This window comes from Cetorhinus maximus, chromosome 2, assembly GCF_964194155.1.
Source record: "Cetorhinus maximus chromosome 2, sCetMax3.hap1.1, whole genome shotgun sequence".
Classification (NCBI taxonomy): Eukaryota; Metazoa; Chordata; class Chondrichthyes; order Lamniformes; family Cetorhinidae; genus Cetorhinus; species Cetorhinus maximus.
The window spans coordinates 134,891,988-134,908,261 of NC_135880.1; the positions used below are offsets into that span (position 1 = coordinate 134,891,988).

Consider the following 16,274-nt stretch of genomic DNA (forward strand, 5'->3'; position numbering starts at 1 on the left):
TAAATTCTGCACATGAGAATGTAGGTTCTGTAGCAGGTCTTGTTTCAGTGGCATGATATTTAAACTTCCACATTTACTTATATCTTAGCAAAAGTGTAACAATTTTTAATTTCACTGCACAAATTTTATGGAAGGCACTTGAATTATAAGCTTATGGTGCTTAATAGAGAGGGAAGACCGCAGCAGCAGAGCAGAAACTGGAAATTATTTGATCTGCAGCCAACCATCAGAAGCTAGCTTGCCTGCCTGTCAGCAGTTCAAGTCTCCTGGCTTACAGGGGTTGATTTATCATCACTGGCAGAATGAGGAGTGATAGCATCAGCAAGGATGCAGAGAAGAGAGCTAGTTATATTTCAAAACTCAATCTGTCTGTCTCTCCTCAATTGCTGGTGGCCATTGTATATCAACATTTTTATTTTATAATTGCAGTTTTCTATCAACAATATTGACGTGTAGTTAAATTGTTTGACTGCAGTGGACTGTTATCTTTTGGGCCTTATCAGTTTCCATTGCTTTCATATCTTCTGTAAACAGAAAATAACATGAAAAATCTAAAGACTTGTGGGATAAAAGATAGAAAATGTTGGTTGAATGATAAGGTCAACATTCTGACCAGCCAAGACTACAAGTCAACTGAGCAAGTATACGTCATACATTTATTAATGAACAACCCTCTCAACTCCAAAATTGGGCACAGGGATTAAAAATAAAAATTCATTGCACTACTTAGTAAAGCATTACTAGTAACTTTCATAAAAAATGTACAAATTTTGTTAAAAATTTATCAAGCCTTCAAATGATTTGGTTACAGATAGATTTATAATACAACATTGAAAACTACTTGTCATGTTAAATGATACAATGCGCGTATGATTTAATGAAACGCTTAGAAATGATGCCAACAGAATTAATTTGCTTTTTTTCTGATTCGTTAACAATTTTTAAATACAATTAAGTGGCAAAATGAGGTAACTGTATATGTACCAAAGAAAAATCCCACTCTAAAATATCCATTAAGACCTAAAGATGACCCAGATTGTATGTGCTTCAGAATTTGCTTCCCCTCAAAGTTTAGACTGCTGCTGAAATACTAGCATTCTGGAATTCAATATGACAGTGTTAAGACATTGCAGCAAACAATGCTGTATTCAGAACAAAACTTTAAAAGAGTGGATCAGTATGGCATTTTCAAACTTGAGCAGTCTAGTGTTAACACTCTTGGCTTCTCAAAATATTGACTAGAACCTGGGGTATCACTAGGTCTTAGTGATTTTTGTTTACAATTAACATAAGTTTGAAACTATCCACCAAAAACTCATGCAAAACACAAAACGTTAAGCGGGACACAATCTGTAAACTCAATACTTGTGGGGTTGGCCAAGACACAACAAATCTTACTGTATGTTGTTGTTTCTCTTGCATCATACAGACTGTGGGATTAAATACATAAATGCACATTACAGTTTATGGCAGTAATAGCTCAGCATGAATCCCCATTTCTACCCAAACAGCCCCAGCAGGGCAGAAGCAGCCACGGCCAGTACGGACTGCTTTGATACACATGCACATGTGCTTATTACACACTGACCACAGAAAGCAAGGTCTGCACACATCTGCTCTAGAGTCTCCATGCAAACAACACAAGAAACATTTCAGAAGTGGTTAAGCATTAAGAGTGCAACAATTAACTTTGCCAATAACCAGACCTAACTGTCACTGTACCTCCTACCAGGCCCCAATTTACATCATTCAACTAAGTTATATGACAGCTATTCCTCCCCCAAACAAAATTTAAAAAAGAACTCCAATCTTGCCTCACTTTAATTTTATCTTTCAAATTGGAGTTCTTAAATTATAATGACACAATGATAATTAACCTTCTCATGAATAAGAGCCATGGTGTATTTACCAAATTAGGCAGCACTACTTAATCTAAATATTAACATCCAGGTAATACTGTGTGTGCATCTCAGTCTCAACATTATAGCTGTAGTACATTAAGCACAAGAACTGATTTACAGCTGCTTTGAAACATTTTCGGTGCTAGTAGTATTGCAGTGAAAAAAAAGTCATACAATGCCTGTGTATATTCTGCCTTCTATGATGCATGGTTACTAGAAATGTCATTCTAATGCAACGTGGTGTCATGGGGAAGGTGCGAGTTGTTTTTATTTGGTGCTACAGGGAACAGTCACAGAAATGGAGGTATATCACTGATAACTGAAAGTTCAACTAACTTCAACTTAGTTTTTAAGAAGCATACAAGCTCTTTCAATCAGTATCCCATAACTATATTGTAAGAACAGATATAACATTATCTATGCTATAAATTTTCTTAAATGAATTCAACAAAGTCCCATAACTTTAAAATTCAGAATTGCGTCCATATTACTATGCTAACAAATTGTAGAAAACATTGTAACAATCCAGTATTTCTAAAAGACTTGCATCTCCAATTTCTTTCATGATTAGTAAATGTTCCATAAATAATTTAAATAAGAACAATTTGCCCAGAATATATTAAACATTCTGAAATTCAGGTCACACTAGTTACAATTTACAAACTCTTTGTGCAATATTTAAAATCCTCAGCTATGCTTTTTCATGCATCTTGTTTCCATTTAAGAAGCTGCACACATTGCATTCAGGCTTGATGAGTAAGTCATGATGAAAAATGCTCACTATGTACATATAACCAAACAGTGATGATATGGGCATCCATTTCTGCATTTTTAATGTCTTAGGCAAACCTCTCAGTGTGAGTCTTTCAGAAACACTGGAAAAACCTTGTGATAAACAGCCGTCAACTCAGGATCAGCAGCAAGTGTGTGAAAAATTAACACTGGTTGGTAACATTTGGTGAACATTGAAAACGAAAAACTCAAATCTAAGCTAAATTTTCCTGGTGTTTGGCTTTTCAACATCTCTGTGAAATTCTAATGACTCCAATTTTATAGGATGCTTCAAAACAAGAAATTTAACATTCTAATACTATTACGCCATAATGAAAATGTAGAGAAGAGAACATATTTCCACAGACACGGTATGTATTTAGTTATTGCTACCACTGAGGTGAAAGGCCAGAAATCAACATCAGTTTTAGGGTTTTTTAGACCATGCTTATAAAATGGAAAATAACTAGGTAGGATGGTGAGAAATTTATTCCTGTTCTGTGCCCAGTTTAAGTAACGAGCTGTTATAGGCCAGGTCTGGTCTGCGGCAATACTAGGTTCACAATCATCTCAACAAGCCTAATCAAAAGCAATTAAATCACCTGGTGTAGGTTTGACCATTAAATAATTACAATAAGTCACAAGTTATATCCTATAATGACAGTTTCCAAACCAACTGATTGAAGCAATGATTGCAATCAAATATTGGATTCAATTTTACTAGCAAAATGTTAAAAGTCTACGAGAATAATCAATACAGATTCAAAGTTGACCACTGAGTAATTACAATTTTGGAGGAAGAAAAAAATATGAAATTTAATTTTTTAATGCAAATCTGCATCACCTCCATTTTCCTCCCAAATGTTTATGTTCAGCAATCAATCCCTACTTTACTATAAAAAAAGTAATTTGCTTTACAAAATTTGCTTAGAATTGAATCAAATACATGCTAGGAACAACTCTTCAGACTGTTGATTATTGTACTTGTTACCATTAATTGGTCTTTGTTCTAATAACTGCCCAGGGAAAAGGAATAACTGTTCAGTGTTTTCCCGCAAACTTTAAAACAGAAGGTTGTGTGCTTAGTTCTGTGATTTGGCCTTTTATAAGTGTGACTAAATTTTTTGGGGTTAATTCGCAGATATATGTGGAAAAATAAGTATAATAACTGAATCCAATGAAAATCAACATTGTAAAATACACAGTGAAAGATCCAAAAAATTGAAAATTATATGGAGAAAATATACATTTGATCAGAAATATTACCATTGAAAAAGTGGAGTTGAAGACTGGTTTAAAATTTGGAGTAGAATGCCTGCTTGTGCCGCTGTGTTCAAACCAGATTGTTTAAAGAAAGCAACAATGAGTTGAATGTCGTGTTAGAACAGTGCATGACATGGAGATTAAGAACAAAGGATAAAGCAGATAATTCAACTTTTCAAGGTAACAAAGCAATTAAACAGCTAAGGTTACATTTTAAGGTGCTTACAGGACTTTGTTGCACACCTGAGGACCCACATTGTTAGACTGGCCAGTAATATTTAGCCATGATATTTTTATAGCACACCCAGCTTTCAAACCTCTGTCATTTTGCTTATATATGATCTCTATTCACTGTCCACCACAAGACAGCTAAGCAAAGTATTTCAGCCACTCACTGGTTTGGTTCTCTGGGTAATAATACACTGTTTTACAAATCGGCACAATCTTCCACCCCTATTCATTTAATTGTGGATGTGTTATAAATATACATTTTTCTAATCTGCCATTAAAAAGTACTGAGGGGCAACTGGCTGAAAAAAAATTCATAATTGCTGCACCCTTAGCATACAGTGTGCAACTGCAAACAAAAAGAAAGAAACCAGTGTACAGTACTAGTACTGTATAAATAACACAGCTATACATTTCAGCATAATTAAGACTACACACATACAACTCACATCATGCCAGTACTTAAGTTTGTCTGAAAAAGTACATGTGGCTAAAGTACTTGCACGCTTACAATCACTCTCACTCACGGTACCTGAAGGCTCTATAAGGTAGGTTGCTAAAACGGTTTAACTACCTTTATTATATATATATATCTATATATATTATATAGTTTATATATATATATATATAAAAAAATTAAAAAAAGCACACATGCTAAAAGATCACATCCACTGTAATCCTGCAGCAACACCTGGAATGATCACACAAAAACCAGGGAATGTTAGTGCACACAAATTAAGCTGAAAAAAAATCTTTGGAGTTCCAATCACACTGTTAGTATAACAATCCCATAATTGTTTCAATGTGAAGACTATATAAGCTTTATAAGTCATTAAATCACACAGTGCAAAGGAAGGTCAAATGACTGCATCACATTATGACCCTTAATGTAAAGGGAAGGCTGGAAGCCACAATAGGTAAGTTCAATGGATAGTTCATTTATATGCAACAAAGGACACCCAATTTGTGCTATTAGACTGGTTTCATTCTGAATCACGGTGAACTTCTGAAGCATCAGCTCGACAAATTGGACATGTACGATTTGCCTGAGGGGAAAGAAAAAGAAAATTATGTTTCATATGTCTACATATTTGGAAGAAACTAAAATCAAAGTATACTAAAAAAACACAATCATAACTAATCTTGTGGTTTTTGGTCCCAAACACCAGCATCTTGTATGGGTTCATCTTAACCACATTACTACTTTATACAAAACATATCAGTATTAATGCTGCATGACTCACACTTCAATGCCAAATGGCCTGTGTATCTGGAGCATAATGTGTAATAAACAAGTTAGATTATTGACTATGCATTTATGGCATTTTCTTTCACAAACATGAAAGGCACAAATCATAAACCCAACACATAAATGCTTTTCTGAATGTCCCAAAATATTTGCAGTGCACTGTCCAAAGTTATGGTGCTTCATTTATCCCAGTTTATTTGAAACATTCTGGAACAGATTGCAGAGCATTGATTAATTACTTCAGTTATTTTTTTTTATTGAAGGCATTATGTTCTTGACTATCAAATTCTTATAGTGCAGTAACATAGAACACAATTGTATACTTTGTGCAGTTAAAAAAAAATCACAAAAGAACTTCGAAAAATTTTCAACAATCCAATTTCACCAAAACTAGCTATTATATACCAGGAGAAGGAAATAAATGGGGAAGGAATTGTTTTCCATTATCTTTTTCAGAGATACTTTTATTACATATTAGGTGTCACATGTACAGGTACAACAAGGATAGATGTCTTAGAGTTGATGATGCATAGAAAGAAATGCAAAAATTACACTGGGCACCAATATCAAGTCATAAAGCTACTGTAGCTTATAATTACTTCATTAACCCCTGGCTCTATATGAGATGGTTATCTCTGTGTTTGAACTTCTGCACACAAGGCTTTTCATGAAGTAGATGCACAGCGTATCTGAAGTAGAATTAGTACAAGTTCTAGATATGTTGTCAAAATCTTCAAGCAGGAATGCTGGATATGTCAATTTGACATGATGGAGAAATAAAATAGCATGTGAAGTTTCAGTGCTGCATTGTCTGTCCTTTTAGCTTGACATTGCATGTTAGATGTATCTGTAGGAAGTCTTGTATCTTTAGCAGGCTGGGCACACAAAGACAGACAAGAAAGTGATACAGAGTCAGTCAGCCAGGGTTTGGGGCAGATGCCTGGCTTAACAGGGAGGTACTGACTCAACTCAAGCCCAGAACTCATCAGAAAGAGAAGGTTGTCTAGGAAGCATTGAGTGGGTCTGCTGATAGTGTGGTGTATGATTTTTTTTTAAAGACTGGTTCTATAATCAGATAGATCAAGGTGAGTTTTGATTATGATTAATCTGTCTATTCACTTGCTATATATAAAATAGAGACTTAATGATTTCTATTTGGGTTCATCTGACTTCAGTTTATCAGTCTGTCTTTGGAATGGTTGGAGAAGTATATATGAAGGCAAATGTGAAAGATGTATATGGGGGTGTGCAAAATTGTCTTGGCTGATAGTGCACAGGCAACTCATTTTACTATCCACAATTTTCTTTTCTTGCTGTGTGTAAAATGGGCTGCTGTTTAACTATTGCCCACTTCTGCAGTACCACCTGAGACAAATTTCACCCCACTGATAAGCAGCTTGGATCGCAAGGGAATACAATTTAACCTCCCGAGTTACACCATTACATGATTAGATATTATTCCATACAGGCACACCCCTGAATGCAAGATGCTTAGATCACTTGTTGGCGTGACCAGCAGCACTACCCAAGACAATATGCAATGCAGACTCGCGACTTGTAACAAAGACAAGTTACCATTTCACCTCATTCTAAAAAGTGAAAAATAAATAGAAGTTTGAGTAGAAGCCATTCACCCTGATGGGTGAACTATAGTTGGCTTTATAAAACTGGAAAAGTGTACAGAAAAACATTTTTTATTTAAAGAAGTATAGATCTGCAAAGTAATTTTTAGTTCTGAAATAAGTTTAAAAATGCTGAAGTCTAACCGTCAACCAAATGTTTATTTTAATACTTTACTGAAAACATCTGCTGATTAATACCCAGTTTGTTTTTCATTCATCAATTGAAACTCCTGAGGATGCGAAAGGGACTAGATAAATGTAATTTTCTTCTTAATCACAGTATTTGTGAAATTATACCGTTTAAATAAAAAAAGCAAGCAGTGTAATCAGAAATATTGGTGCAATTATCTCTAATTCAAGATGTCTTTTTGCTACAAACAATGGGCTGAATTTCCCCCCATTGGTGGGGGGGGGTAAGTTGATGGGCGGGCGCACTTCCGATCGGCACCCCCGATCGGAAGCGCGACACCATTTTACGTGGGCGGGCCAATTAAGGCCCACCCAGCGTGACGTCTGCAGGGAAGCGCTATGCGCTTCCTATGTGGGCGGGGGAATGCCTAAAATCGAGAGTGCACTCTTTCGCGCCTGCGCACGAAAGAGCGCACTCATCTCCCTGAGACTAAGTGCTGCCTCAGGGAGATCGCCTCTACTTTCAAAAAATATTAAAAATAGAAAAAAAAACTTCCCTTACATGTTACATGAGTTGGGACATGTTCATAATTTCCAAAAAAACGTTATTAAAATTTAAAAAACCCTACATGAAAACTCATCCCGCCTGTGGATGAAATTTCATGTTTTTTCTACTTCCCGCTGGGGCTCCTGGCCTGCCCGCCAGCCTTAAGGTTGGACGGGCAGGTCCACTAATTACTTTAATTGACTCTGTCAATAGCCTCAATTGGCCATTGACAGGTCGGCGGTCGCACAGCTGATTTTGTTGCGCCCCTGCCTTACTGAAAATTTAAATGGGGCGGGGTGACGTCAGGAGTTCGGCCCAACGTCACCGTGCGTTATTTTACACATCGGTGAGCGGGCCCCACCTCTGCTCGCCGACGGTAAAATCCAGCCTAATAAGTCAAATATCACAATCAGCCAATGGAGACTATTTAAAAATGATTTTTAGTCCTAATGGTCCTCCTTGTTCCTGAAAATCTTTACATTTGTCTGTGAGAAGTAAATTCTATTTATCAGAAAAGAAAACTTCTGTTGCCTTCGCTTTACAGAAATGATAATCAGTTTTTTTTTTGGCAAAATGTGACACAAATGCTGCAGCACTTACAATAATTCAGATAAATCTATCAGAAGCAAAGCATTGACAGTTTTGTTAGCACAAGATGTAGTAAACAAAGAGAATCAATGCTATGCAAATATTATCACAGACCTTTTTGCACTATAAATGCTAAAAAGAAATTATGAAAACATTGTGAGAGTGCGAGAGAGAGAGATGGGTGTCAGGTTAAAGTGTATGATTATAAATTAATTTTACCTTCAGCCACTTGTCGACACACTTGGCATGAAACTCATGGTTGCAGGGTAAGACTCTAAGTAATTGCCTTAACTCAAAATCACACATGCACACCACGCATCTGCATAAAATATAGAAAAAAATAATTGCTGATTGAGTTTTCAACAACAGATTATCAAGTGATGTGGAATTTTCAACCAAGTGTGAACTGCAGATATTTGGCCAGTAAAAGGGAGGCAAAGCTGCCTTTTATAGCACTCCTCGTGGATCAGGAGGAGCAGCAATGCTCCCCTCACAGAAATGTTTCGCTTCCCCTTTGCCGATTGCGGCCTGCTTACTCCCCTCCAACCTCTGGCATTTCTTCCTCCCAATTGCCTTTCATTCCTCCACACCAGCCCTAATCTCTGGCCATCCCTTCTATTGACTGCCTCTTTGTTACACCGGCACAGAGTCCTGATCTCCCTCTTCTCCTGATTGCCTCTCTTCCACCTTTCCCCAATCACAAACCTTCACTCTCTCAGAATTGTCTTTCTCTCCTACACAAGCTCTGATCTCCAGCATTCCCCCCACTCCGGATTAGTTCTCTTCTCCTACACCCTACCAGTCCTGATCTCTGGCCTTATTCCTGTTCCAGATTGTCTCTCTGCCCATTCATGGAGGCCCGACCTCTGGCCTTACTCCTGCAGAGTGCCTCTGTTTTCTTCACCCTCCCCAAGCCTTGATCTTCTCTTCTCCCAATTACCTGTCTTTCCCTCCCCAACCCTCGTCAAGCCCCGATCTCTGGCCTTAACCCGGGATTGCCGGGGACTGTCCCCAAGGGTCTCTGGCTGTGACCTCCTGCTGCTGTTTATCCTCCGTGACAGTTGGCCAGTCTACCAATTTAGCCAGCTGCCAGTTGGGAAATGAAGAAAAAATTTTATAAGGAGAGCCTGTTATTAAATTCTTTAGGATCTCTGCAACCCCCAGCCATTTATGCCCTCCCATGCATCCTCCCCATAAATATAGAAGCCACAGTTCTACCCACATTTTAAAAATGAAAAACATCAGGGAGGTAATGAAAATTTTGTTTATTCAATAAGATCTCTTCTTTATAGAGTTTCTTGATTAATCATAGTGCTCAGATGAGAAAATAAATAAAACTAGTTGGTTCATGGAGGCATGAGTTAACCCGACCTATTATGAGTCGAAGGGCTAAACGTAGTGGGTACAGCCATGGCGGGGCAAATGTTTCATGATCTATGGAAGGTACTACCCCTTTTTAGGCTCACTTCTTTCCTTGGTACATGTTTTACCTTCCGATGTGTAACTGAATGTTCCACCTGTTTGTGTGAGTAATGATTTGGTTTGACCATGTGAAATTACCTATTTCTATGCACTTGACTAATAATCAGATGTTGCAAGCATATCTTGACCTATACGTAAAACATTATCAAGTCATTAATAACCAAGCAAACATTTCCTGGTACCCGATACACTCCGAAGAAGGACATTGATCTTTATGTAACATGGACACAGTGCCTAGAAAAACGATCAAATAAAATTTTCATTCCTTTCCACATGTGTAAATAGTTGAAGTTTATATTTTATGTATTAATGTACGTTTGGTTTGTTTCTTTAAAAAAATGCAGAAGGGCTCAGTAACATACACAATGAATTACTGTGTATGTTAAAACAGAAAATGGAAGATGTAGAAACTTTATCTTCTAATACGATGACTTATTCAGTATTAAAAATATATCCATCTTACCAGGTGAAAAGCTTGTGTTCAGCAAATTCACAATGGTATAAAACAAAAGATAGACCATGCCAATAGAACTGTTTATTTTCGAATTGCTCAGCGCTATATATTCCCATTTGGTGCAATAATTTATGCAATTATCAAATGATGAAATATAGGACAGCTGGTTATCTCTCCTGCTTTTGAGTTATCAGTGTATGTATGACACAATCACCAACAAAATATGAAAAATCTGATCACTTTAAAATCAAAGATGATTACCCTTGTTGCATTCCAATCTTACTGTAAAATTATAATCAGATATACTTACAAAGTCTGCTCTGACTGGTGGTTGTTAGGGTTAAACCTATAGGATGGAAGTTGTTCAATGTCTGCTTTTGTAAGTCCTCGTGGTTTGGCTTCTCCCAGTCTTTCTGCCAGGTTAAGAAGTGCCTATATTCAAAATATTCATTTTTAAAATAATTTATTACATTTAAGTTATTGTTAGCTTTCAGCACTCAACCAACATTATGATATAAGAATGTTTTACTGATAAGAATTGTTTTAACTAGCTACTGAAATTTATTTGACTAGCATCAGTATTGTGGTAAGTGAGAGATTAAATGACTTGGCACATGAATGTACAGAAATCCATGACCATTATAAAATCAGTGTAATTGAATGTTATACCTTTGTAATCTACTGTTTGATGAATGTACACTTCTGCATTTATTTGAGAGAATAAACGTGAGACACTGATAATCCTTTCCACCACACATTAAATAAAAGTTACTTCCAACCATAATTCCTATAAATATAGTTAATTTTCACAACACTAGTTTACTAGTTAAACACTAAGTTTACTAGCTCATTTGAAACTTTTAGAGAATATAAATTACTGAGGGGTGGAATATGGGTCACTTACTGTACACTGTTAGCACAGGTTTGGACCATAGAACCAGAGGAAAGTTACGGCGCAGAAAGAGGCCATTCAGCCCACCGTGTCTGCGCCTACCAAAAAAAAAAGAGAAATAAAGAAACTAGCCGCTCATTTTTAGTCCCACTTTACAGCACCTGGTCCGCAGCCTTACAGGTTATGGCACTTCAGGTGCAGATCCAGGTACCTTTTAAATGAGTTGAGCGTTTCAGCCTCAACCACCAATTTAGGTAGTGAATTCCAGATGCACACTACTACTATTTTTTGTGAAAAAAAATTTTCCTCATGTCCCCTCTAATCCTTCTACCAATCACCTTTAATCTATTCCCCCTGGTAACTGACCCCTCAGCTAGGCAAATCAGATCTATCCTGTCTACCCTATCTAGGCCCTTCATAATTTTGTACACCTCAATTAGGTCACCTCTCAGCCTCCTCTGTTCTAAGGAAAACAACCCTAACCTATCCAATCTTTCCTGATAGCTGTAATTTTCTAGCCTTGGCAACATTGTTGTAAATTTTCCCTGTACTCTCTCCAGAGCAATCATGTCATTCCTGTAATGTGGCGATCAGAGTTGTACACAAAATTCCAGATGTGGCCTAACCAGCATTTTATACAGTTCCATCATTACATTCCTGCTTTTGTATTCAATACCTCGGCCAATTCCATATGCTTTCTTTACCACCTTATCCACCTGTCCTGCCACCTTTAGGGACTTGTGGACATGCACTCCCAAGGCCTCTCATTTCCTCAAATCCTCTCAATATCCTCTCCTTTATTGAGTATTCCCTTGCTTTGTTTGCCCTCTCCAAATGCACTACCTCACACTTTTCTGGATTGAATTCCATTTGCACTTTTCCACTCACTCAGCCAAACCATTGATATCATCCTGGAGACAACAGCTATCCTCTTCACTATCAACTACATAACCAATTTTTGTGTCATCTGCAAATTTCCCAATCATGCTTCCCATATTTAAGTCCAAATCATTAACTTACACAACAAACAGCAAGGCCCCAACACTGAGACTTGTGAAACGCCACTGGAAACCACTTTCCATTTTCAGAAACATCCATCGACCATTAGCCTTTGTTTTCTGTTGCTGAGCCAATTTTGGATCCAACTCGCCACCTTCTCCTGTATCTCATGGGATCTCACTTTTTTGACCAGTCTGCCATCTGGGACCTTGCCAAATGCCTTATTAAAATCTATGTAGACAACACTGACTGCACTACCCACATCAATCCTCCTTGTTACTGCCTCAAAACATTATTTTACAGTTAGTATGGCACAATCTTTCCCAAACAAAACCATACTGACTATCCATGATTAATCCATGCCTTTCTAAGTGACAGTTTATCCTGTCTCTCTGAATTGATTCCAATAATTTATCCACCACCGAAGTCAGACTGAGTGACCCATTCCTCGCACCCTTTTTAAATATTGGTACAACGATTGCAGACCTCCAATCCTCTGGTACCTGGCCTATATCTAGTGAGGATTGGAAAACGATCCTCAGAGCATGCACTATTTCCACCCTGGCTTCCTTCAACAAACTGGGATATAATCCATCCAGCCCTAGTTATTTATCCACCTTCAAGGATGTCAGTCCTTCCAGTACTTCCTCTCTCATTAGGCTTATTGTTTGGACCAGGGGTTCATTACAATAGAAAAAGCAAATTACTGCAGATGCTGGAAAGCTGAAACAAAAACAAAAATTGCTGAAAAAACTCAGCAGATCTGACTGCATCTGTGGAGAGAAAGACAGTTAACGTTTCGAGTCCGTATGACTCTTCCTCAGAACTAAAGAGAAGTAAAAATGTGGTGAAATATATACTGTTAAGCGGCGTGGGCCAGGTGAAGCTGGATAGAAGGCCAGTGATGGTGGAGGCAAAGGAGAGATTGCAAAAGATGTCATAAACAAAAGGTCGAAGGGATGTTGATGGTGGTGATACTGGCTAAAGGAGTGCTCATGGTGACATTAAGAATAGAAAGCAGAATGAGCAAGATGGCCCTAGTGGGGGTGGGGTGGGGGGAGGGGGACGATGTGGGAGAAAAGATCAAAATAGGCTAAAAGGTGGGTATAAAACAACGAATGGAAATAAATTTTAAAAATGATAATTACAGAAAAAGGTGGGAAAAAAATATATATATAAAAATTAAAAAATATGTGAAAAAAGGGGTGAGGATGGAGGAGAAAGTTCATTATCTGAAATGGTTGAACTCAATATTAAGTCCGGAATGCTGTAAAGTGCCTAATCGGAAGATGAGGTGCTGTTCCTCCAGTTTGTGTTGTGCTTCACTGGAACATTGCAGCAGGCCAAGGATGGGCAGGTGGGCATGACAGCAGGGTGGTGTGTTGAAATGGCAAGCGACAGGAAGGTCTGGATCATGCTCGCAGACAGACCGAAGGTGTTCTGCAAGGTGGTCATCCAGTCTGCGTTTGGTCTCTCCAATGTAGAGGAGACCGCATTGGGAGCGGTGAATGCAGTAGACCAAATTGAGGAGCGCTGCTTCACTTGAAAGGAGTGTTTGGGCCCTTGGACAGCAAGGAGGGGGGAAGTAAAGGGGTAGATGTTGCACCTTCTGCAGTTGCATGAGAAGGTGCCGTGGGAGGGGGTTGAGGCGTAGGGGTTGATGGAGGAGTGGACCAGGGTGTCCCGGAGGTGTCCCTATGGAATGCCGACGGCGGGGGGGAGGGAGGGGTGGGGTGGGGTGAAGGGAAGAAGTGTTTGGTGGCATCATGCTGGAGTTGGCGGAAACGGTGGAGGATGATCCTTTGAATGCGGAGGCTGGTGGGGTGAAAAATGAGGACGTTGGCCTTCTATCCAGTTTCACCTGTCCCACTCCCCTTAAGTAGTATATAATTCACCACATTTTTACTTCTCTAGTTCTGAAGAAGAGCCATACAGACTCGAAACTTTAACTCTGCCTTTCTCTCCACAGATGCTGTCAGACCTTCTGAGTTTTTCCAGCAATTTTTGTTTTTGTTTCATTGAAACAGAAATTTGTTCTGAACTTTCAGAATTACATTATTTTTCTTCTTATAACTTCAATATGTACAGGTTATGGTTATTTTTGAACTAATCCATTAAGGAGGAATATGTCCTGCCCTGTTGACTAAAAAATGGAGGCTGGCATGTGGAGGGTCTTCAATGCACAGGCCATGTTACTTGATTGACAAATCAGTCAGGATGTGGGCATCTTGTCTTAGGGCCACTGAAATTACACCTCAGCAAGGCATAAATGAGGCGAGGACCAGGTGGGTACGGGAACTCTGTGTTGCTTACTGCATCATTGTGTCTGCTCTCTATTCAAAAGCTTATTGCCGGGAAAATGTTTACAGCAGCCATTCCTGCAATAGAAAGTTCGGTTTTGGTTGTAGAATCACAGGAGGCCGCCATTTTGTCCATCATGTCTTTGTTGGTTAGAGTAACCCAAAACTTATCACACTGCCCAATACACTACCCATGCATCATATCTTGCTTTGATTCAAATATAACATCTTTCTTTTCAAAGATGCACGAGCTTTTGCTTTAACCGCTCACTGTCCTTGCTTGGTTGAGCTTTGACCTAGCTGATCATTGTCAGAGCCTCTCCAACAATGGTTCCTCTTCCACTCACTATTTTCTCTGAAGTTCCCAAGGATCTATATTTGGCCCTCATCCTTCTCCTCGTCTACATGTTGCCCCATGGTGACACTGTTCTAAGACATGGGGCCAGGTTCCACATGTTTGCTGATAACCCCCAGCACTATCTCTCCGCCATCTACAACTGACCCCTTCACTGCCTCTGTTTTATTAGACACCTTGTCTGATATCCAGTCTTGGATGAGCTACAATTTCCTCTGGTTAAACATCAAGAAGGTTGAATCCATTGTCTTTGGTCTCTCATTGCAATCTCTTGCCCTTGTCACTGATTATATCCCCTTTCCTGGTTGTTCAAGATTAAACCAGATTATTTGCAACCGCTGCACTCTATCTGTGAGGGGGCTGTCCTAACATTATTTTGTCTTGATCACAAAGACTCTCTAGCTTCACCTCTAATACTGTCCATATCTGTTCCTGTCTAACCTCACCTGCTGCTGAAACCTTCTTCCATCCTTTTGACACCTTCAGAATGAATAATTCCAATGCTCTTCTCACCAGCTACCTACCTTCCATAAACTTCAGCCCATTCAAAAGTCTGCTGCACAATTCTCTTTGACTCACCATTGGCAGCCACGACTTCAGCTGTCCAGGTGCCATACACTGGAATTCCATCCACAACTCCTTTGCCTCTCCATCCTCACCTTAAAACCAACCTCTCTGACCATGTTTTGCCACCTGCTACAATATCCAAAATTTAACAATGCCTCTTTCCTGGTTAGGCTAAAAATGTACTCATCTAGGAAGCAGACCTACATGCATTTCCAGCTGCTTTAATTTTTACCCCAGTGCTTCTTGGGATAGTTAAAATCTTCCAATGTCATTGACCTGTTGTTCTTACAGATAGTGTCTTTGAACTGTCTGCAGATTTCTCCTCTCATTTCCACTGTTTGAAGACTAGTAATACACACACAGAATTCCACCATATCCCTATCTTACCTTACCATTAGGGATGCTGCCTTAATGTAACCCCTAGGGCGTCCTTACATTCCAGCGCTGTCATGGAATTCTTCCCTAATACTGCTGCCCACTCACCTTTTATCCCTCCATATTTCTTCTAACATTTCTGATTAAAACATTATCAAGTCTACACTCCTTTCAAAACCTAGACTATATCTATTTTACCCTTCCAATCTCCAATTTCACTCTCCAATTTTGTGTTGAATGATTTTCTGTCATCGCTTGTTTATTACTCAATCCTGACTCTGTTTTTTAAGATCACTGATGCCCTTTTCCCTTGCTTTTTAAAAAAAATATGCTTATCTGTTACTACATCAAACCATCCATTTCCCTTTCGCCTCTGGTAATGTTTTCTCATTGCTTATTTTCCCTAAGCCTTCTACTTCCATTCCAACTGCCTTATTAATCCTGGTCTCAACATCCAGGCCAGGATCTTCAGGTCGGTGTGCAGGGGCAGGCCCCGCTCGCTGACGCATAAAATGATGCGCTGGGATATCGGGCGTGCGTCATTCAGATCTT

The 16,274-nt window shown here is 38.8% G+C and overlaps 1 protein-coding gene across 1 annotated transcript in view; it reads right to left on the reverse strand.

Moving 5' to 3' along the window:
• Window positions 1–642: 642 nt before the first annotated feature.
• The window catches only part of LOC144697809 (E3 ubiquitin-protein ligase RNF38-like), a 218,338-nt gene continuing 202,706 nt past the window's right edge, over window positions 643–16,274 (reverse strand). The window contains 3 exon segments of the mRNA XM_078569797.1: window positions 643–5,209; window positions 8,518–8,617; window positions 10,545–10,666. Of these exon segments, the coding sequence (XP_078425923.1) occupies window positions 5,147–5,209; window positions 8,518–8,617; window positions 10,545–10,666 (285 nt within the window). The 3' untranslated portion in view covers window positions 643–5,146.